The 22,500-nt window shown below is 38.9% G+C and overlaps 4 protein-coding genes and 1 pseudogene across 5 annotated transcripts in view; 1 reads left to right on the top strand and 4 right to left on the bottom strand.

Annotated features, from left to right (window-relative positions):
• Positions 1–38, top strand: part of LOC146457067 (uncharacterized) — a 1,102-nt pseudogene extending 1,064 nt beyond the window's left edge.
• LOC146457066 (uncharacterized) overlaps positions 1–3,620 on the bottom strand; it is a 9,643-nt gene extending 6,023 nt beyond the window's left edge. For both annotated transcript variants that reach the window (XM_085092335.1, XM_085092336.1), the window contains exons 1-2: positions 3,588–3,620; positions 1,465–1,584 (exon numbers count right to left, since the gene is read on the bottom strand). In XM_085092335.1, coding sequence (XP_084948461.1) covers positions 1,465–1,584; positions 3,588–3,605 — 138 coding nt within the window. In that variant the 5' untranslated portion in view covers positions 3,606–3,620. The remainder of the gene's footprint in view (positions 1–1,464; positions 1,585–3,587) is intronic.
• Positions 3,621–5,226: 1,606 nt separating this feature from the next.
• On the bottom strand, positions 5,227–7,996 carry LOC146457065 (uncharacterized). Its single transcript, XM_085092349.1, has one exon. The coding sequence runs from the start codon at positions 7,528–7,530 to the stop codon at positions 5,821–5,823; it is 1,710 nt and encodes a 569-aa protein (XP_084948475.1). The 5' UTR covers positions 7,531–7,996; the 3' UTR covers positions 5,227–5,820.
• A 2,981-nt stretch (positions 7,997–10,977) lies between these two features.
• LOC146457064 (solute carrier family 49 member 4-like) lies at positions 10,978–21,010 on the bottom strand. The gene is made up of 10 exons (XM_085092360.1): positions 20,909–21,010; positions 20,042–20,301; positions 19,412–19,474; positions 18,199–18,328; positions 17,429–17,475; positions 16,908–16,969; positions 15,985–16,052; positions 15,023–15,141; positions 13,935–14,117; positions 10,978–12,546 (listed from the first exon to the last, which is right to left on the bottom strand). The coding sequence occupies exons 1-10, from the start codon at positions 20,962–20,964 to the stop codon at positions 12,308–12,310; spliced, it is 1,227 nt and encodes a 408-aa protein (XP_084948486.1). The 5' UTR covers positions 20,965–21,010; the 3' UTR covers positions 10,978–12,307.
• Positions 21,011–21,128: 118 nt separating this feature from the next.
• Positions 21,129–22,467, bottom strand: LOC146457063 (uncharacterized). Its single transcript, XM_085092358.1, has one exon. It carries the CDS (start codon positions 22,328–22,330, stop codon positions 21,323–21,325), a length of 1,008 nt encoding a protein of 335 aa, XP_084948484.1. The 5' UTR covers positions 22,331–22,467; the 3' UTR covers positions 21,129–21,322.
• Positions 22,468–22,500: the final 33 nt, after the last annotated feature.

Below are 22,500 nucleotides of genomic sequence, written 5' to 3'. Positions count from 1 at the left end.
TAATAAACTATCTATCTATCTATCTATCTATCTATCTATCTATCTATTCTGTTGTGTTCTTTGAACGACACTCCGAGATTGGTATACAGAGTACAATTCAGAGCTCAAAGAAAGCACATGTAAGACGCGTGCAAACAAGTCACGATTGGTTTTGGTTTAGCTTCTGATTGGTTGAGAAAGTGGCGCGAGTTTCTTTGGCCAATGACAGAGCGTCTAGTCACAGTAGAATACACTGGAGCAAACTAGTCAACTTCATTTATTTGCCGGCTATCGCTGGCTATTTGCCTTTTTCATGATAAGGCGCGTGCGTTTTAGAAATTAATCGGAGGTTTATAAATAAAGTACTTGCTGGAAAATCGATGATACTAATTTCCTTGGTAAAACGGTTACTCAACATCTTACAGTTGGCCGAGAGGCGAGGCTTCGAGAGTCACTGTTAAATTCGAGCAAAAGGGGAGACTTTGAATTTTGAGGAAAATCATTCAGCCTCGGGCATAACATGGCCCAAAACCCCAGTCGCCTGCAGACACGTGCCTGTGACACGTGCCAGTCACGATTGGCACGTGTTGGTTTTGTCGGTACGCGATACGCTTCTCTGGACCATTCGAAACTAATCACAGAGCAAATATAAATTACTTTGGCCAATCACAGATCAATCAAAATCCCATTTTTTAGTTCATTAGATGGGTTGCTGAAAATACATCATCTTCGCGGTCTTCGCGCACGGGGTTGCGTAGGGCTGTAAATATACAGCTCAGAGTTCAAAGCCCCAGTACTAAATTTCATACCTATTACACAACTTTATGGAAGTGGAATATATGAACTACATATATTTGAACTGCGGATGAAACAGTGAATGACCCTCAAAGTTATGTAAGCAACTTAAGTACCAGTAAAGTCGCGAAAAGAAAGCCTGAAAAAAATTCAGGGTCAGTTTTTTAGTATTTCTTTCCGCAACTACTTAACTTGCGTACATAGCTGTGAAGTTCATTTACTTCTTCGTAGTTATAATCTTTGTTATGTACTATTTTATTCCTTACTCTTCGCCCAAAGGACACGATATAATTCTCAAGCAATGGACGCAATATATTACTTAGATAGTGGTACGTTTACACAACCTGTAAATTAAAATATCGTTCGAAAATGGAGACTCAAAAGTGAGGAAACGAAAACAGAAAAACTACTGCCCAATAATGCCAATTGGTTCATTTCTACTTCACAGGTTCAAATCACTCCACAGACAAGAATTATCAAGTAATCCTATGCCCTGTTTCATTTCGAAACACTCATATCATCACTCGACTGGCTTCAAATGAGAGGCATCACGCAAAGCTAAGACGAACCATTAATTGATTCAGAGCGTCAATTGTTGCCTTGTTATTAACATAAAGAACTATTTCACTTAGTCTCGATAATTAACGGATGTCAGAACATTTAAATGTCATCATTCACTGAGTTTCTTACCATGTTCTGCAACTTTCCTTGAGGATCAACAGGAAAAACGTTCCCACGGTTGTGCCAAGACTGCTTATAAATATTGTTGATTAAGGTGTCTGAGGCACTTAACCACGTTTCTGCGTTTTTCTATAAAAAGAAAAGAAACTTTATTGAAGCTGGGCTGGTATCGTTACATAATCGATACCACGATATTGGATAGCAAGCGATACGCTACTGAATTCCGCGAATTATCTTGCCGCTAAATAAAACGGCACCGTTGAGGTATTCTTGTTGCCTTTCGGCAGAACCAACCAGCTCTTACAGCAGGAAATAAACTTGCAAGTTATTGAACTAAAATGAGGAATTTTCTTTTTACGTTTCGCACAGCAACTGTGATATATAGAGCGAGGAAAATACGCGTTTCGCTGTTGTCTTTTCTGCAACAGGCTTTAATTAAGGACAAGCCACGATTACTACTCCGTACGGATCGGTCTCCATTTTAAGTCAAGTATTAAATTGACCTAAATTGGACACCAGTGGATTGACATAGAGAGACATTCCCTTGCTGGGCCCGCAAGAGTGCTCGTAGTAAACATTGCCATGTTGACTTTTCTGAAAACAAAAATACATATATTGACGTTTTGTCGCGTAATCAAGGATATGAAAGCAAACAGCTGAGGGCTAGACTTTTCAAACTCGTTTGTAAAAACAACTTTTGCAGAGCACTTACGAAGTGCACTGTTTCAGGTAGAAAAGAAGCAAAACGTGTACTGTAAATTCATAGGATCTGTTTCAGCCCCAAAGTGCCGCCATTTTTTCCCCGACGTACCACGTACTCATTTTTATTGCAGAAAATGAACACTTCGTTTTTCAGCCAGTTTCACGAAAGGGAATTTTGTACCATTATTTTTATAATCATCACGGTTTCGGCGCTGCCTTTTTTGTTAAGAGTGAGCAAGAAATTCGTTATTGCCAGGATTTTATTCAAATTTGACTTTTTTTAAGTTCGCTTCAGTATAAATTTTTGGATTTTGACCGAAAACAAAATTTTAAAACTCTATACTTCCCTCTAATCAAAGTGCGTAAATTAGCTCGAAAATACAAATAGTATGAGAAATATTTTTAATCACAATTAATTAACCAACTTTCCAATAGTGAGCTAATATTCCATTAGATGAATGATGTAAGTCATTATTGTTTTAGAAATAAATTTGTATTTATATTTGTCAACTTCCAGCGGCGTTACTGTCGGTCTGTTTTATTTGTGTGTGCATGTGTTTAGTTGTTTATTTTAGCCAAACATTTATTTAAAACATGGCCAAACTGGAAACGTTACAAAACGTAAAACAAAGTTTAACTCTGATTCTACATTCGTTTTTGTTCATGGATTATTCTTTCTTACAAAAAAATTCTTTTAAATTTTTCCAGACCGGCATAACATTCGGTTTTTGATCCAAACCTTGGTTAAGAGGTTAACGAGAGTTTAAAAACCAAAAAGTATGTAATGAAGGCATGAAAAGACAGATTAAACGAACGAACCTGATTTTTTCTTTTATTGGACCACCCAATTGCAAAGGCTCATTTCGGTGGATTTCTGTTCCGAATGCTTCAGTTAATCGCCTCAGAAATTCGGATTTAGTTTTTACAGACAATCTAAAGTTTTCTTCAGTAAAATATCAGATCAAAATTTCTCAAAATTACTGGACAACTAATTCTTTTCGTTTTTGATGGGGAAAACATGTCCTTAAAAATACGAAACAAGGTCAGCTAACATTTTCGTTAAGCCAGTAACAGCCCGTAAATTCGGAGAATATGATTCCGTTGCTAAAACTTTCGGCAAGTTAAATTTTCAGCTGTTGCATCCAAACAGATCAATCTGTAATTAGCTTACACAAACATGTCTTTAACAGGACAGAAAGCGATCGATCTGGTAACACAAGAAACAGCATTTAACTGTTTTGCATAAATGTTCTCGTTGGCTGCTCCTGGCAGACTGGTGTTTTTCTTGTTGTGTGGTTTTCTCGGCGCGATTCTCGGCGATTTCTGCCAGTTTTTTTTCTGCGGTTTGAATTACATTGCACGCGACCGTAAAAAGTCCATACCCCTCGAAAATAAGGCCTTAACTTTCAAGCATGTTTAGGAGTAAATACCTGATCAGTTTGAGGCATATCTCCACTTTTTTCGTTCCTGAATGACTATGTACTGTATTGGTGAATAGTACTTGAAGCGCTTCTTGAAACGACCTGTCAGACTTGACAACTAGAATAACGAAAAAAGCAAATTCTCTCGTCCCTTTAAGCAAATTATTTGTCCTTTTTGTGGAGGAAAATGCGTCAAGCGGAATAAACGGTGAGATAAAAAGAAGCCAAAGAAAACAATAGTTTGACGTCATTGGCTACAGCCCCAGTCTGCCTCGACTGCTTTGTCAACGTTGGCTACCGCCTGGTACACGATAAAATGGTTTACTTTTTCCGTTAAGTTTTGGCAATTATTTTTACAAACGAAATAGGAAAAGAGCTTAACAGCAACGGAACGACCATTTCATGATGTTCCTCTTTGCTGCAAGCTTGCGTCCGTGGTCAGCCGCGGTCTAAATTGCTGCCTTAACACATCTCTTGGTGACACAGGCAAATGAAGAAGTCGGCATGCGTACTTATTAATGTTACTGACAAAAACAATTCCTCTAATAAGTCCAGATAGGCTGGACAAATGAAAAAGATAAGACTGCATGCATGCCTTTAAAAACTGTCATTTCTATTGAAGTTATTCTAGAGTTAACTGATTTTTTCATTTTTTTATTTTTAATATCCCCTTCTTCTTTGAGCCCGCCTCGAACAGCTCAAATTCTACCTGCCGACCCTAAGACCTTCCGATTACTAGTTCGGATGGTCTACCACTGAGCTCAGTACAGAAAACTCGTGGGAGCTAAGGCCATTAAACCTGTAGGTTCATGGGACAAACATCTTGCATACTGTTAGGATTTGAAAGTCGATGCGGAGTTGCTCAGTGATGTTTCATTTTAGTTTTGCGATCACTACATCTCTAAAAGGGTATTATCCAGAAATTACGTTGCTATGACAACGTTTCGAAATAGAATTTACTCCCAAAAATAAACCGTCCGTTAAGTTAATTCTAAAAATAAGTTTAAATTCCGCTTTCCGATTCCAAAAAAAAAAAAAAACTCAGACGGACAAGACTTACGTCAACCCAAGTATTGTATGATATAAAAAGAGTTCTTAGAACAGAGTTGTTTTGCGCAACCAAACAGCCTATTTTTATCAAACGTACGTCAACATGCCTTTGATGCACGAAATCTCGTTGTTTTTTACTGGTAAATTGTGGCCTAAGTAAACTGCAGTGGTGCAATGCGGATTAAATATTTACTTAACGCATTACCGTTATGAGAACAAATTTCAAGGCAACAACCAACTATTGGATTAGACCCTCTTTGATGCGCTTATGTCCTTAATTTGTCCACTAAAAATAGAAATCCTATTTTGACTCAAAATGTTACTGCCGCTATTCCCCTTCTAAGTAAAAAGGAAAAGAAGATAAGTCTGGATTGCTAATGCCAGATATTTTAGGACTACACAATTATGTGGCCCTTGTTCCGGCCGGCTCATTGCCCAACCACTTTTCGTTCGTCAGTCAAAGTCACCCCAAACAGTCCTTCTCAGGACTACACTCACCCGGATGATCATAATTTACGTACTTATGACATGACTCCTGGGTTCAAACCATTTACAATGATACCATATTGCTACGGAAAACAAATTTCAATAAAAGCGATTCTCGCTGAAGATTTATTGATCTATTTGCTTACATGATCTCGTTCCAGGAGTTTCCCGTTGCATGAAAGTTCCCTCAATTTAAACTAAATTTATTACAAGTAAATAACGTCGCGACATTACATTTCACGCAAAGTTGAACGATAGCTACAGAAAACAATTTTTTTTCTCAAAATCAGTGACTCTGGCTGTGACAGCCTCTTTCCACTGAAGTCCATTATAAATATTATTGATCTTCTTTGCGTTATCTGCGAAAGCTCATTTACTCATAAATAGTGGCTACAGGAGACATTGTTCGAGTTTCGAGTTTGTTCAGTCGAACCTCAAAATGGTTGCTCAAAAGTCCAAATGGTGGACGGATATAAAATGGCCCCGATAATAACTGATCAGCAAAGGATTTCTCCTTACAATACCATGACCTTATGAAGGATACTGGTTATGAGAATAAAATAACTGATCAAAAAAGAAATTCCCTCAACTAATACAACAGGAAACAGATAAAGAACATTAGTAGAATATCCATGCCCATATGCCATCACAATGCATCAGTACATGACTACGGTGTGCCTCCATTTTAGGGCTTTGGTTTTCTAGTCTACGTGTAAGATAAAATGACCACGGAATTTGGAAATTCACTGTCGCTGCTACAAGTTGCGATGAGTCTGCCTTCGGGTGTAACAGCGAAATCAAGAAGCCCAGATGCTGTAGGAAACTCTGAAACGCATGCGCCACTGAGGTCATAGACTCTCATTCTGTTCGTGAACTGTTGGTACACTAGGACGCCGCAATTTAACGGGTCAGCGGCAATACGCAGGGGATGACCCAGGGTCCCCCCGTTCCAGAGTGGTCGTTGTCCAAAGCAATGGGCGAACCGACCATCGGAGTGGAAGACTTTTACGCATCCTTCGTTTTCGACCTCGTTGATGTCCGAGAAGACCAGCTTATCTTTTAAAAACACGCCCTTCAGGGGATGGTTCAGTCCATTTCTTCCCCGGGGTAGCTCGATTTTTTGCTCATCCCTTGCAAAGAACACATCAGGCGGTTCAAAACTGTTCATGTAATAAGCCGCAATGATGTTCTTGCATGCGCTTGAACTAGAGCCAAACGAAGTCACATGTGCCGGCCCCTTGAGGTTGCCAATGACACGCAAATGGTCGCCAGAAATACCCATCTCATAAACACACCCACTCGCGGTCGACGGTGAATATTCAGCCACCGCAAAGGTGTTCCGCGACACGAATGCCACCCCATACACCTCGAACGATTTGTTTCCGTACGGCTTAGCTACATGTCGTAAAAATTCGCCCCTAGGGGTGAAAATATGAACGCAGTTATTACCTCGGTCGACTACAGCAATATGTCCGGTTTCACTGACGGACAACGCCCAGGGTCGAAATTTCTCCGATAGCGGACTTGGAGGGATGATAACACGAAGAAGTTGGCCCGGTTTTCTCTTGTGCTCCCCTTGCGACGAAGATCTTGATCCATCCTCGCTGGTGCGTCTGCTGCGCTGATTAACTTTATCACATTGCACCCTTCCGAGCCTTTCTTCAAAACACTGATCGTTCGGAACGAAAATAATCTCGCTCACACTCTCTTGCTTCTCCGAAAGAAGACTCTTGCGTTGCTTTACAGCTTGCAGATCCGCGTGAACTTTCTTCATCAACAATTCATCCCTCGTTCCCTGCTTAAACTTTCCGTGGTTCATCTCAACGACCTGGATTACGTGATGCGCTTGTAATGCGAAATCCGCGATTTCCTGTTGCCTGTCTCGTTTTTCTGCTTCAATAACTCTGTCTACCTCTTGATACAGTTCCTGTTCTTGAACTAGAATGCCCTCTACGAGTGCCGCGGAGGTGGCACGAATTTCTTCTTTGACTCGCTCCTCCTGTATCGCCAAAGACGCTTGAATACCATGCTGCATGTCTCTAATGGCGTCCGCCAGGTCATTGCGATACTCCTGCGTGTATGTCAATAATTCATGCATCTCAGGATTCTCAGATATCATGCTGTTAGCGCCTGTAAAATTATTCGGCGGCTGATCGAAATGATGTCCACTGTTCGATACTTCCACCAAATGTCCCCTAGTAGGTAAGCTATCAATGCTATTGTTTGGCAGGAGAAATTCGTTTTCGTCTAATGGACAATGAACGGATTTCGTCGGGTTATTTACAAGTCTTGTGTTAAGCAGGCAATCTGTGCAAATGCTATGCGAGCACGGAAGGCATTTGAGTTCAAATCTCGTATTCCCGCAAGAGGAACATGCTCGTTTCGGACAGTTTATAACACGAAAACCCGTCGCCATTACCAGAGACAGAACTCAAAGTATATCGCTTGACGTGTGAAGCGTGTGAGTGAAAGAACCGAAATAAAGAAGTAATGGCATTTTCTGTTATCAGGATGTAATTATATCTTAACCGGATTTTTATTGAACAGTCACCTATTCAGTCACGCAATTTTCAACAGCGGTAATTTTGAAAACAATCTCGATCCGCACACTCCACCAATACACGTGTGAAAATAATTAATATAAACTTCAATCAACAACTCCAGGATATTTTAAATGCACTGATGCCTTTTTAACAAATTCGTAGAAACTGTGTCTCAGCTTGGCTTTGAACGTCACAGACGGAAATATTAAACTGGAGCAGCTGATTGGCTATCGATTGATGATTATTGTACAGATATCTAGGTTATTACACATCCCACTTTCAATAAAGTTATTGTATTGTCCAATTCCTCAATTGATCAAAGATGTTTTGACAATGTCGAGACTGAGCAAACCGAAAATGTCGTTTTATATCTACAATTTGTCGTTGTTGAGATGTAATCTCGACCGTTTAGAAAAAGATATTTGTCAAAAAACAACGAAGGTATTCAATATGCTTCTGTGTAGACGTCTCGTATTTCCTTCTTACGCGTGGCAAATGCCTCTTATTCAGACTGCAAGCAGTCCCTTTCTGGATAGTCGAGAGGTCGCGCGAAACAGCCGAGCGCGAAAAAATTGGAGCAGTCTCTTCTCGTTTATTTCTCCTCTCTTCATTCTCGCGCACCCTCTCAACTATCCAGAAAGGGACTGCTTGCAGTCTATCTCTTGTTTGGCCTGATGTGTTTGTGTGGTACTTAAAATACAGAAATGTTAAAATTAATTAGAGAACGACCTCAAATGACAGCTTTTAATTTTCATCTGATGAATTGAATGTAAAATGCCTTTGGTTACGCGCAAGTGGTCACGGGGTTTATTTATTGTGGAAAAAAAAAACACACACACACACACACAACACACAAATAGCCTAAGACAGAGGCACGGGCAGATTTCGAGGGATGTCAAGCTTGATTAACTTACTGTCCGGGGGAGTTGTTCTCTCGTAAAGCCTCGAAAGACCTACCCTACCGCTTTTTAGTCCTGGGCTACAACTTCGTAAGGGGTTTTAGGTGGGCTTATAAACGGAGTGGCTTAAAACCGGAATAATAATAATAATAATAATAATAATAATAATAATAATAATAATAATAATAATAATAATAATAATACAAGAATAAAATCTACTAGATACAGTTTGATTCTATTAAAACCTGAGTGATTTTACAGTTTGCTGTCATAAAAGCTAATTCATACGGGTTTGGTTCAGAAGATAAAAGAACAATTTTCACTGATGTGATAAAAATATAAATAACCTCATAATAAGATTATTCTAAATAAATGCCCAGTCACAGTGTTTCCAACCATACACTAAAATGAGAAAAATTCAGAAACCTATCAATCAACCCATAATAAAGTTTCTATAGCAGTCTAGGAAAGTCCAGCTTGGTCGTTCTCTATTTCGAGATCTCTGTCCTTAACGTCTAAGTTCCTCCTACTCGGGGTTCTCGATCCCCTTAGGCATAGGAGTGCGCTCCGCAAAATTGCAAAGGACACTTTCGCCCTGACCCACGAGTGTAGAAAAAAGAAGAAAAACGGGAGGAGGGTTCGGGGGGTGGGCACGGCTACACGTAGGCTAACGAAATTGTTTTGAAACATTTAGAAACGAGCTATAGCAGTGTTGATCGAAGTACGTTTTTCATTTAATGGTTTTTAATTGAGCTTTAAAACGTCAATATTTGGAGCAAAATTAAAACTAACAACACGAACGAAACTAGAGGGGGGCTTCTATCCAGGGAGACTTATAATCGGATGCATTTTTTGGTTTACAGCTAGATGGGCTTTTAACCGGGAGGGCTTATAAGCGGCAGTTTACGGTATACGGGTAAGTGCCCCACTGAACAAGGTCAGTGATTTGGCGATTCCTGATCAAAAACGGGATATCCATACTGGAGGCGTTTTCTAGCGAAGGGGTGTAATATTGTAAATGAAGGGAATCTGCAATTTTAAATCACTCAATGAGAAGCACAATTACGCTGTAATATTTAGAGTGCAAAAACCTTAAGTTTCTACCTTTGGAGGCCTGCTCGGCTGTACCCACCCAAACCTACTCGAGTAAGTTCTATCTTCCCCCTCCCCCAGGCACACCGGCAACCGCAATGATTGTGCCGTCGGAAGGGCACGGCTTTGGGCACGGTTAGTTCGTTGACCTCACGTATTTATTTGATTAGATCATCGCCCCAAAATTTTGACCAATAAAGTTCCACCCGTATCATAGCGGGAACCGTAAAGACTTGATGTCGACTTTCTAGTTTATTCTGCATATGCATTTATATGAGAAAATGTGCGGGTAAAAATTGGACAAAAACTGACCCTCAACTGAAAAATCCTGTGCAACTTTTACACGCAATTTCTCTGTGAGGAAATTAAAGTTGCACGAACATAGTGCTCAAGTCCTGGGTAAACTAGGAAACGGTGTTTAACATGAAAATGTGGCAGCAGATATGGAAGGAAATGTTCCCTCATTTACCACGCAAGCCCGGGGGAGGTATACGCACATATGTAAGCCATATAGGCATGCGCGGCGCTAAAGGATATGGTTCTGATCTGAAATAGGGCATCAGAGATTTTAACCATTTTGGTCTTAAAGGATGACAACGGGTATGGATTCTAGAATGGGTAAGAATTTTAGAGGCCAGGGGCCCGTTTCTCGAAAGACGCGGTAAGTTTTGTCAATTTTGTTAGCTTTGAATACTAAATTTTAAAATCTTATAATTCTACGAAAACATTCGCCTATATAGTACCATGTCTGTAATCACTGTGTAATCGGCGAAAACAACATTTAAAAAAATACTTATCGGGCCCGGGGCCCGTTTCTCGAAAGTCCCGGTAACTTACCGGGCCCAATAAGTATATTTTTAAATGTTTTTTCACTGATTATACAGTGTTTACAGACATGGTACTTGGCCAATATTTTCATAAAATCATAAGATTTTAAAATTTAGTATCCAAATCAAACAAAAATTGACTTCTGTTGAGAAACGTTTGTCACCAAAGACACTTATCAGGCCCGGTAAATTGCCGGGACTTTCGAGAAACGGGCCCTAAGTGCTAGGTTTTTGAAATCGTGGTTTGTGCAAAACTCGTGATTTGAACTAAGACACCTTTCCTTCCCCACCCTCCCCCCCCCCCCCCGACTCTCAAAGGTCCCCCGCTTGCGAGGCCTAAAAATAAACAAGCTTCTGAGACTGAAATTACTAAAGCTTTTATGGTTGTCTATTATTCAGGCACACAGGAGAGGATTGAGGCCAAAAGGCCAGCGCGCTTTTCAATCACTGCCATCCACTCAGACACCGCAACTCTTTTATTAAATGAATGTAAATTCATCAATACTCAAAAATTTTGAAAGGTTATTTTCACTCGTTGAAAGACACGGAATGGAAAAATGTTCATTTTGCATAGGCATCTTAAACTTTCTTACGATAACATACTTATATTGCTGTGATGGTCGTGTTAATTAAGTTAAATATATTGCGTTGATACAACAATATGTGCATATTTTACGTGTGTATATCAATTATCATTATGAACTACTTATTACTCAAAATGTAGTCGATAATTGATATTAAGGATGTGTATGAATTGTATTTGAATGTCTTGTACCCACATATAAATTACCCAGTACCGTTATTGAAATTCTTGTCAATTGTCCCAACCTTACGAATAATTGCATGTAAAATAGAATTTACACTGTAATATTTAACAGTTATTCTTATCATCGAAAACATAACAAGCAAATTTATATATAAATATTTTTACAACAAATTCAAGGCTTGAGAGAACGGTAAGCTCTTATCTTGGCTTATCTACACACGAGCTGTAGGCTAGAGTTTTCGCTGCTGTTTCGAAGTTCTCTCATTCTAATACCAATCGTTTCGTTAACTCCGTAGAACAGACTCAATGGTTCCCTTTCCTTTAGAAAATAACTCAGAAAACTTTCTACCTTTCCACTGAAAATACGAGAATCTGATTGGCGAAATTATTGCTGTCTATAAGCTATATTACACTTTACCACTACATCTTCGCTGCGGTTTAAATTGATCACGTGGCGTGACAGGGTCCACTCGGCGAAAACTCCCGGATGGATAGAACTCGTCGGCAAAAAGGCCTTGGATGTATATTTCTAATTCAAAGAGGTTGTTGTTATTGTATTTATACGTCAAATGTTTATTCTTCTTTTTCAACTCAACCTTCCCCTAAAAGTTCAAATTGACGAGCTGTAAATTCGAAACGCTGGCTTCAGTAATATTCGGAAGAAAATTTGCAACTTTCTTTTGATTTTGGATTTTTCTCTCAACTAAATACCCCTGTGTTTCCATTGCAACAATTTTTTTCACACGTTCTATTATACCAAGAAAGAAAAACAATATTGAGGCTTACAGTGCCTTAACCCTCCCCTCCCCCCTCCCGGGCCCCTCCCTCTAACAGCCCCAAAAATGCACCACCAAAAGCACTTGATCATGATCACATTTTGACTTTGGCTGCTTTTAAACTACAAGAGCGTGCTTAATATGAACTCCCTTGCTCGTGTTAATCAGCATTTGGAACAGCAGTTGGGCCCAGATTAAATTTCCTGTGGTAGAGTGTTTCGCAGTATTTTGTCAAAATATACTTTCATCCGATTCGCTTCCACAGTTTATTTTCGGTTAGTAAGAGGTATTTATACTTCGGAAGTATTTGAATTCGTCCTATTCCTCACTGAAGTGTTCTCTCCACCGTACCCTCGATCAGCAGACGATATCAAGGGCGTCTCTTCATCTTGGACTTGCACCGCGGTTCGTTTGGCCTGCCTGCTAGCTGCGTCCACCTCTAGGCGAGAATACTTCTCTTTGAATAGCAGCAACAAAGGAATGCATCCGGCGCAGATACCAACCATGCACCAGTTCATCCACAAGGTGCCTGGAAAGAAACGCAAGGCAAAGCGTATTTACTATTTATTCCAAAATTTCGGAAATGTCGATTGGAACGACTAACTTTATTGGTTTACCCAAACGATCAATTCCACAAAAGAGGATTTCTCAATATGGTGGTCGTGGATTCGAATCCCACAGAGGTCAAAGACTTTTTCTTTGATACGTGTGTTCCACATTTTCTGACAAGGGAATGCTCAGCAGGAAATCTTCCAGCGCCTGCATTTACTCTGTAGAGTTAACTGTCTGATTTCTCGGTTGTATAACCAAATTGAATGCTCTCAGGCCCATCATTTCATGTGCGCGGTGAAGATAGCAGGCTACCGTGAGCTTGAACTTGACTAAACGAAAACAAGGATAGTTGAATTTTGCTTATGATCGGCATCAGCTACCTTCCTTGTGCTATGGCCAGTTTTGCCGGATCCGTATGCGTCGCCACTCACTTTGCTCCCAAGGGAATCTCGGTAAATGGCACAAGGTGCGTCTAACAAAATTTCCGTGTCCCATTTACGCTTACTGTGGTTCGACCGGTTCCCTTATACAAATGTCGTTAATGATAAACAAACGAAGGAATTTAAAACTACAATGAAAGCTTTTGGGGCAGTTCACAAGAGTTTAGCCAACCGGGCTAGTCCGGATGCCGAAATCAAACCACATTCTTATTTCCTTTGTAAACCTTCCTCTACGTTCGTATAAGGTGGGATGGCCGCTCACCGACATACCAGTGGAAATTTTACTCCCGTATGAACTCCCCAGCCTGGTTGCCGGGATGAAAAGTTTTTCAAGCCGCATACGGTTACAGTGAAGAACAAACGGCATTCCGTTTTATATCATTTCCAAAGAAAGAGGGGAAGATCTTTTAAATGGTCAAAAAAAGTTCGTGTGCACTAGAATAGCCACTTTTAACAAAGGTAGACCATTATTTATATTAGGATAATATCCTTAATGCCAACGTTTTTTTGTTTTGTTGTTTATTTTTCATGTACTGAAAATAGATCATATCATATAGTACCTTATGTGTGAGTTCACTTTTTTTTCGTTCTCTGTGCTTCGTTCTGGCTTTGTGCATGTTTAGGTTCGGTTTCTGAATCGGTCATTACGTTATCCTCCATTAATATAGAGCGGTTTTCAATTGAGTGTCGAAAGTAATTGCGTTTTTGCTTTGGTTTTGCATTACTACGCTGAGTACGCTCTGTGATTGGCTGGCAAAACTCGCGCCGTAACCAATGACAACCCTAACCAAAGCCAATCGTGATTTGCTCGCATGCGTTTCCCGCGCTGGACGCGGGTTACATTTATTCATTTGCCTCAAATGCTGATTGGTTCATTGTCTTTTACATTTGTTGTGATTGGCCAGAGTAGTTACCATATTCTTACCTATCCCAGGAATCATCAGTGCTCCCAAGAACAACAAGCAAAAAACGTGGTTAGATGTCGTCACAATAGCCATGGGAATTCCTTCAGCGATAGGATAGGTTGTTTCAATTGTGAGTTCATAAAAGAGCGGAATGGAACCATTGATAAAACAGCCTCCAAGAACAGCCGATATGTAGAGCCAGACTGGAGGAAGAAAGGCATTGAGTTAACCCTTTCACTCCCATGAAGAAATTCCGTAGTTTTGTAATTAATGGCACCTGTGAACCCCTGTACCAAAATAATTTAATAGACCAATTGAAAGGTTTTGTCTGGGGCATTGCATAAATCATTCCAGCAAAGACAAAGGAAATGACAGATTAGATTAAAAAGTGGCCATAAAGAAAAAAATATTAACCTTAAAAAATATTTCATTTCTCGTATATATATTGGGTATACCCCAAATCTGTAGCTTAGTTTGCGGAGCAATTGCAGAATACCCGTCCACTCGCAAGGTACGTTACTCTGAAACCCGTGCTCGGTGCTACCGCGCTCAACAGATGAATACGTAATTGATCTAAGTATTAAACTGGAGTGCTACCGCGGTCCGCAGTCATATTAGATGACTGCGGGACTGTGGTAGCAGGTTTTGCAGTTTTTTAAGTTCGATATTTGCTGGGACGGGTATTCTGCAATCTAGCCTAATTAGCAGATCTCAGTGCATAGTTTCTTGTCAAATATTGACTGGTCTTAAAAGTGTAAGCGGCTAATCACGTCTCATATAAGATGGGGTAAGATTTTATGCTTCCAATGTGCAGATCTCTCTAAGATCTGTTTGGTGTCCAGATTTTATACAAACTGACCCAAGTGAACAACGTGTGAAAGAAAGGCAGTGGATTGCACTTTCAGTTTTAATTTTTTGTTTGTTTGTTTGTACTTTTGAAATAATTTTTCATGCAAAAATTAAATGATGACATGAAGTCATCGAAACATAGTAAGTGTAAAACTTCTTTCGCTTATTTTTATCATTACAAATTAGGCTGATCATAGAAAGTTGTCCGGGTAGTCTCATACATACAAACTGAATAAAAAAAAAACACATTACAACTCACTTCTCGCAAAAGGAATGATGCCCTGACAGAGAAGAGAAAACCACAAGAAGGAACCAGTGGAACCAACGAACAGAAAAATTAGAAACAACTTCATGTGGCCGGTAAAAACATCCGCAAACCTATAAAAAATGAATTTATACGATTGACAAAAGGCTCCAAGAAACCTAGGCTTGATTACCAGCCGCAGTTCAGGAAATGAGCCCACGCTCCTCTCACACCCCACCCCCCCCCCCCCCCACCTCCCACAAGAGGGGGAGAAAACCGGACCCGAGTAAGCAGAGGAAATCCCACAGGAAACATTCACCATCATTAATTTTTCAAGGTGAGTGCTGAACATGACTATTAAAGTTCTAGATATAGGGACCCGCCATTTTCCAAGTAACTTAGAAGACTCTTGTTTTGTCAGTTTTTAAAGCAAAGAGTGACTTCCATGACCTAAACACAGCTATCTCTCCATCAACAATTATGATTACAAACCTTAAGACTGAATGACATTGCATGTTACAAGATATTTCGTCACAATAAAAAAGTGAACATCTGCACTGTTATGATAAACCGAAAGCATGCGCAGTCAATATTGTACATGGCTTAAAGTACCAATACACTATTTCAGACCCCCACTATGTCAAATAAAAGTTATTGTTTTCCTGAGGAGCTACAAACATTGGGATTATATCATGGTAATACTGTACATGTACAAGTTAAAGGAATCAAATACTGTTATTAATATCATTTTGAGATCATAACTTCTCCCAAATCAGCCGGATAATCCAGAGCAACATTGAATTCTGTCGTTTGGAACCTGATGTTTGGTCAGTACTAAACACACTGGAATTTGCTGTATAAGTGTAACCCATCATCTTCCCGCTTAGTATGCATAACCCACGCCTCCCCCCTGAACTGCACTCCTACACCTCTGCCTTCCCCCACCCCCCTAATCTTTGCCTGTGACTTGGCCATACCTTGCCATGATAAAACCAAAGATGCATCCTGCTATGTTAGCATAGAAACCAATCCAGCCTGCAGTGTCCTAAACATGTGAAAAGCAATAGGAAAATATGATAATAGAGAGTTTAAGAATTACGTTTACGGCAAATGGCAGAAATGGCCACGTAACCATGTTAACCCTATATTTGCCGCTTGCTGATTTCAGTTCCTCAGTGATCTTGAGCAGTTTTGAGTTAGCGTAAAAGGTCAGAATCACTATGTATTACTGTTATTCTCATCTGTGTCATAATTTTTTTTAAGAAAACATATAAGGCCATGCAACAGATTTGCCATGAATGCAACTTTAAATCTCTGTAGCAATTTTACAGAATCATATTCTGGAAAACACCTTCTTTCAAAGCTTTGTAGCTTTATAGGAAAGTAGAGGTCTGTTGGCCTTGTACCAACATTTTCCACAGCTGCAAACATTGGAATCTGAGAACCCTTAAAATACTTCAATTTAAATGCCTTAATTGCAAAAGTTGGTTGAATGATATGGAAGCCTCAGGGTTAAGAGGCATTCTGACCAGCCCAAACCTTGATCTAGACTCCTCTGAACTTTGAAGCATCTGAGACAATGATTCAAGATCTCTAGTTTATCGTGCAATAAGTTCAACAAAATATTTTGATGGTACAAAGCAAGCTAAAAAGTGGTACATGCACACTCAAAATGAACACATATGATGTGGACTTATTTATAGACGTTTGTAACCTTATTCATGTGAATGCACATAAGCATGCAAAAAATGAATTGCAACAGAGTGTTTTTTTAATTTACAATAAAGAGTGAAATTTGTACTTTCATACTAAAGCCAATGAAAACCAAAAGATTTGACACAATTGTAGCAAATTAGCACATGACAAATAACCAAACCAACTGAAGAGAAAATTACATCACCTGTTTCAGGTTAAATGACAGCAAATTGACAGCCAGAACTCCTCCCCACCCACTAAAAACACCTGTTAATATTATCACAAAGAAGAAAGATACATTCATTGAGAATTATGTATTCCTATACAGTTGAACCTATATTAAGGTGGCACTGTAAGAAGCGGTCAACCTCTATCATTAAGCAGGCAGTTGTCAAAGTCCCGAAAATCACTTCCCTTAATCTCCATTACTGCAATGGTTCGATTTAGCACCCTCCTTCCAATAAGTGCCAGTTTTCTAATTGGCGCCCCCCTTCAAATAAGATTTGTTAACTGATAAGCGCCCTTATTCTAATAAGCGCTACTATTTTGTTTCAGATAACATTGAGACCAACTGTGGCTCATTTTCCTTAATTGCTCACATAATGCTGAATTTCGAAAAAAAAGTGCTCTTTGTGTAAGTTCCTCAACTATTATGTCCATGTCAGTGCACAGTTCCTTCAAACAAATCATCTCTTCTTAAAAAAAGAAAAAATTCTGAATTGGTACCTGTCGTTGCTCCATACAGAACGTTTAAATTCCAGAACTGACAATTTCTGTGAGACAAGAAAAGACAGTTGGATCAAAGCTAAATATTAATGAAGTACAGTGTATCTGCATTCATATGATCATTTAGGATGGCCGTTCTATGAAATTCACCTTATATTAACAATACAGTCATACAGTATAATGTATTACTGCGAAAGTAAGAAAACCATGAACATTAGAAATATTTTTGGAAGGTTTATTGTGTTAGGAAGGAGAACCAATCACATACATAACATAACCTTTAAGAATAGACTGAGATGTCATCTTGCAAATTTTTCTAGTGAACACTAAGTTCTTCTATTGTGGGATGTGCTATATATTTTATGTTAAGTATTTTAAACAGTTGTAAATAATTAATGTTTTAATTTATTTTCTTATCAGGAGATAAACTAGAAAGGGAAAACCTCATTTATCTCCTTTTCACTTGGATTTGTGAATAAACGGCTATTATTATTATTATTATTATTATTATTATTATTATTATTATTATTATTATTATTATTATTATTATTATTATTATTATTATTATAATAAGGGAAAAACCAGAAGCTGTAATGGTAATTATTTTTGTGGTTTGTGGTTTTTTTCCTGTGGTTTGAACTTTCCCTCTGATTGTCCACTGAACAATAAACATTCAAGAAATGCTTCGTGTTCACGGTTTTCTAATTTTGACAGTACGCTGTAATTAATTAACAGATAGACAGTTAAATTACAGCAGAATTCCACATTACTTCATAAGCCTCTTTCCACCCTCTATGTAATCAATTTTCTTCTTAGCGGCTGTAAAGCTGGGCGGCTTGGGAGGTTTAGCTGGGAAGTAAACCAGGACGCACAGAAACAAAAAAGCAACCAATCCAAACTCTGCGATGGGCAAACAAAATATGATTCTGTCAGTATCTGATACTATTGAAAACAATAACTCTTAAAATCATAACTCTACCACTCATTAATTTCTGAGAAAAAGCAGCCTAATGCAACATAAACATTAACCCAGTGGCTGGTATTTCAAAAAGCATGATGGCAGAACAGCTTTATTTCAAATTTGAGTTTTCTTAATTTCTTTATTCAGCACTTCCATGGAATTCCTTTAAAAACTAGGCCCCTATTGAGCAGCCAATCACATAATTTTTTTAATTTTCTATTTCAGCTGTTCTTGATATCAAAACTAAAGAAATCACCAGTCAAGTATTTGTTAAGGCTGCGCAAAACTACTGTAACACAGGAAAATAAATAAATAAAATGTCTTAAAAATGCTTATATATGGAAAATGTAACTCTGTGTTATGTATTCAGCATTTCCAGAGGAAATGGGGCTAATGAACTGGGAAAAATCATGGTGGGAGTCATAGCAATAATCTTAGATTGATTCGTGGATTCACTTACTAACTACAAATATACACTGTAGAGTTGATAATCGTTGATCCATCATTTACTAGCCAGGTTGATATATGACATATTGTGGTGTGACACTGCTGGGAATGTCAAATTAAGCATCATATGCAGGGCTGTCAACCTCACACGTCTTCAAATATGGAGAATATGACTTCCCCAGCCAGCAATAGCAAAGCACCTTACAGCTACGTCCCATCAAGGCCACATTCACGGGTTCAGTGGGGGGGGGGGGGGAAACGAAATTAAACAGTACCAGAAACAACGCTAAACATAAATTCAGATTTTCTTGTCAGAAAGTCGAGTGTACGACAAATAGCAAATTCCGTCAATTATCCGGGAGATTAATTACAGACATAAATCTGGAGACCAGATGATACGGCTCAAAATCTGGAGGTTACAGATGTAAATCTGGAGACCGGGAGAAACGGTTCAAACTCTGGAGACACCCTGATTATCCGGGAGAGTTGACAGCCCTGCATAAGGGTGAAAAGGCTCACTGTTTGGCTCTGCAACAATAACTATTATACGATAGTCTATAAATTAAAACACTTGCCAATGTACATGTATAACATGATATGATGCCTGGCGGTGGATACTGCGTCATCCCAAGACATTTCTGCGCAGTGAATGAAGAGAAGAAAGAAAGTTACACATGGCTTTCTTTTTGCAACTGTTGAAGTTGCCAAGTACTGTACATAACTGCAATGATTTTCCACCTCTCAAATAATAAAATCCCTAGCAACTGGTATTGGTAACCTTTAGTCAAGACTTGCATTATAATTGTGTGATAATTAAGTTATCTGCACCAGTGTTGCAGAGGTCACGGGTTTGAATCCCATTCAAATGCTGAAAGTTCCCTAGTACATAATAAATTGCAATGGTCTTCCATCCATCAAATGGCATTTAAAAGCCTGGAACAACTCAAAGCCAGTAGAATATATTTTAAATGTTTATTTTATTTTAAATGTGTATTTTAAAACAAAAGAAATGAACTAGTAAGCACTAACTGATAGCTTTCAATGAAAAAATAATCCAGCATTATTAAGATGCAGGTCAATACACAAATAATAATATTTGGCCCATTTCTAAACAACTATTTTTTTTTTTATAACAAATTATCAGTTCTCTTGCACAATAATTAAAAGCCTTTTGTATCATACTGATATAACAAATGAAACTTAACTGTTTGAAACATTATTGACATCAGCAAGGCTCTCCTGCAGTTCTTTGGTTGCATTGGGTCTATTGGCAACTTCTGACGGATTTAACACAAAAGGGCCAACACCAAAGGACACCGATATGCCAACATAACTCATCAATGAAGCTATTGCTGTTGCTGTTGCTCGCTGATGAGGTGGAAACCAGGTTGATGACACCAGAGGAGGTGCTCCCATGGCAACAGGTGCGGCAAGGTCATTAAGAAATTGACCTGTATGTATCAGCCTTACCATGGAATAAAAATTTAAAACTGTATTTTAGAGACCTACACTGTACAGATGGAGAATAGTGATGAAGTGGTATAAGCACATTAACTCTACCACAGACTTTTAAGACAGCCATAAGTCTCTGCAATTTGTCCCATTGCCTCAAGGATAAACAGCCATATTTCTGAGAGGGGGAATTAATTGAGCAAATGCCTGAAAAAATCCTGCAAAGTGTTTACAAGATAAAAAAGTTGATGGATATGTACATGTTACTACAAATTCAAAAAATGACCAGCTACCAGTTGGCTTGATGGCTCAGTTGGTAGGGGACTGCACCAGTATCCCAGAGGTCCATTGGGTTCAAATCAATACATAATTGCTATATTTTAGTTTGTATTGTAACTCCGTAATTTAGCCTTCAGGTTGCCAAAGAGTTCTTAATAAATGGTCATTTTTTATTATCAAATCACATATTTCAAGCCTGGAATTTTTTTTCAGGCTCTCCTTTCACAAGATACATAACTTCAATGATCATTCACTTATCATATCGTCACTGCAGTTGCTGGTCATAACAACTGGCTGCCAATAACTGATGACAGCCGCCGCCCGGATTCAACTCAACTCACCATGTGGCTGGCTCTGGTTTTGATGTGATACAGCGTAACCCAGTTCCAGCAAACATAAGTGCAACAGTTATCAGCACAGAGACCCTAAGACCTGTAATAAAATGTAAATTATATAGAAATATAAGACACAGAAATAAACATACGAATCAACAAGTTTTTCGAAATTAATTTAACTATAAAAGTTAACGTTAAAAGAGAACGACGTTTCGACCGTCCGACGGTCATTTTCAAGTTCAAAATAAGAAGTAAAATATGTGCTTATATACAATTGTGAAAAAACTAATGAGATACTGACTTAAAAAGCTCTAAGATATTCACATCTAAACAATATCAAAAATAATAGCGTGAATGATAAATACAAAGGAACGCTAAAAACGATAAAAGGTATTTAAAAGGTATTTAAAAGTGAAATAATTAAACAAATAACTTCGCGCGGATCGAGTCGCATTGTTTGTTCAGTTTCGGCTTTAGGTCGCGAATAAACAACATCTCGAAGATCAAGCAGTCGAGTTTGCTCTGACACTTTCTCAGGATTCTGAAGTTGCTTTTAATGGTCTCTGGATCCTGTCCATGCTCGTCCTTTACATGATTGCCAATTGCAGATCGTTTGTGTTCCTCCACACGTTGATGCAAGTGTCGACTCGTGAAGCCAACATAGTCTGCATCGCACAGACCACATTTGAAATAATAAACAACGTTTTGTTGATTCACAATGGGAGGTTTATGTTCCTTTGGTTTGATTTTGCTCTTAATCTTCTGACTTGTGTAGACAGGATGGACATCAGCATCGATCTTTCGGCTGAGATCATTAAGTTGGTGTCTTACCGCGTTCGCCGATTTCTGGTCTTTGAAAGGTAGGACGATTCTGACGAGAGCTCGTTCGTCGGATACCCGTTGTTCAGGACATGCATTCTCAGTAACTTTCGTTTCAATAAAATGTGTGATGGTGTTCTCTACGACGGTTTCAGGATAATGCAAGCGAGAAAAAATCCCTTTAAGACGTTCACATTCCTGATGGAAAAAATGCCAATTCGAAGAGAGTTTGAACGCCCGGTTTAACATTGTTTTCAGCAGAGAATGTTTGTATTTCATGTCAACATGGCTTTGGTAGTGCAGTAAAAGCCCAGTATCGGTTGGTTTCCTGTAGACCTTCGTGTCTAGTCGGGGGCCATTTCTGATAATCACCATTCCAAGAAAGGGAAGTTTGTCGTTGTCTTCGAGTTCCATTGTGAAACTGACTGAGGGGTGGATTTCATTCAGTGTCGACAAGAGTTCAGAGGCAGATGAAACATCGGGCATTTTGCTGAGAGTGTCATCGACATAGCGTTTATAGAAAGCGGGCATCTTGTTTTGGTTTGTCAATTGTTCTTCGATATTGCACATAAATGCATTTGCCATGAGTGGCCCAAGTGGAGAGCCCATAGCAACTCCGTCCACTTGTTCGTACAGATTTCCTTCAAATTGAAAAAGCTGATTCTTTGTAGCAACCTCTAACAACTCTATAAGGTTGGTTTTTGTGATGTTAAGGTCGTATTGCTTGTTGAACCAATCGTCTTTAAAAGCTTTCTCCACTAGGATTTCAATTGTTTCAT

The sequence above is a fragment of the Pavona decussata genome, unplaced genomic scaffold (genome assembly GCF_977016875.1).
Source record: "Pavona decussata unplaced genomic scaffold, jaPavDecu1.1 SCAFFOLD_248, whole genome shotgun sequence".
NCBI classification, from domain to species: Eukaryota; Metazoa; Cnidaria; class Anthozoa; order Scleractinia; family Agariciidae; genus Pavona; species Pavona decussata.
This window is presented reverse-complemented; position numbering and strand designations above follow the sequence as displayed.

What these genes read in the sequence shown, in the direction of transcription:
- LOC146457065 (XM_085092349.1), bottom strand. Translation starts at nt 7,530, where the DNA reads ATGGCGACGGGTTTTCGTGTTATAAACTGTCCGAAACGAGCATGTTCC.
- LOC146457064 (XM_085092360.1), bottom strand. Translation starts at nt 20,964, where the DNA reads ATGTTTGCTGGAACTGGGTTACGCTGTATCACATCAAAACCAGAGCCA. An exon ending in AAACCAGAGCCAGCCACATG is followed by an intron (nt 20,302 to 20,908) that starts GTGAGTTGAGTT and finishes TTCCATGGTAAG; the next exon opens with GCTGATACATACAGGTCAAT. An exon ending in TGTCATTTAACCTGAAACAG is followed by an intron (nt 16,053 to 16,907) that starts GTGATGTAATTT and finishes TCACATGTTTAG; the next exon opens with GACACTGCAGGCTGGATTGG.
- LOC146457063 (XM_085092358.1), bottom strand. Translation starts at nt 22,330, where the DNA reads ATGGGCTCTCCACTTGGGCCACTCATGGCAAATGCATTTATGTGCAAT.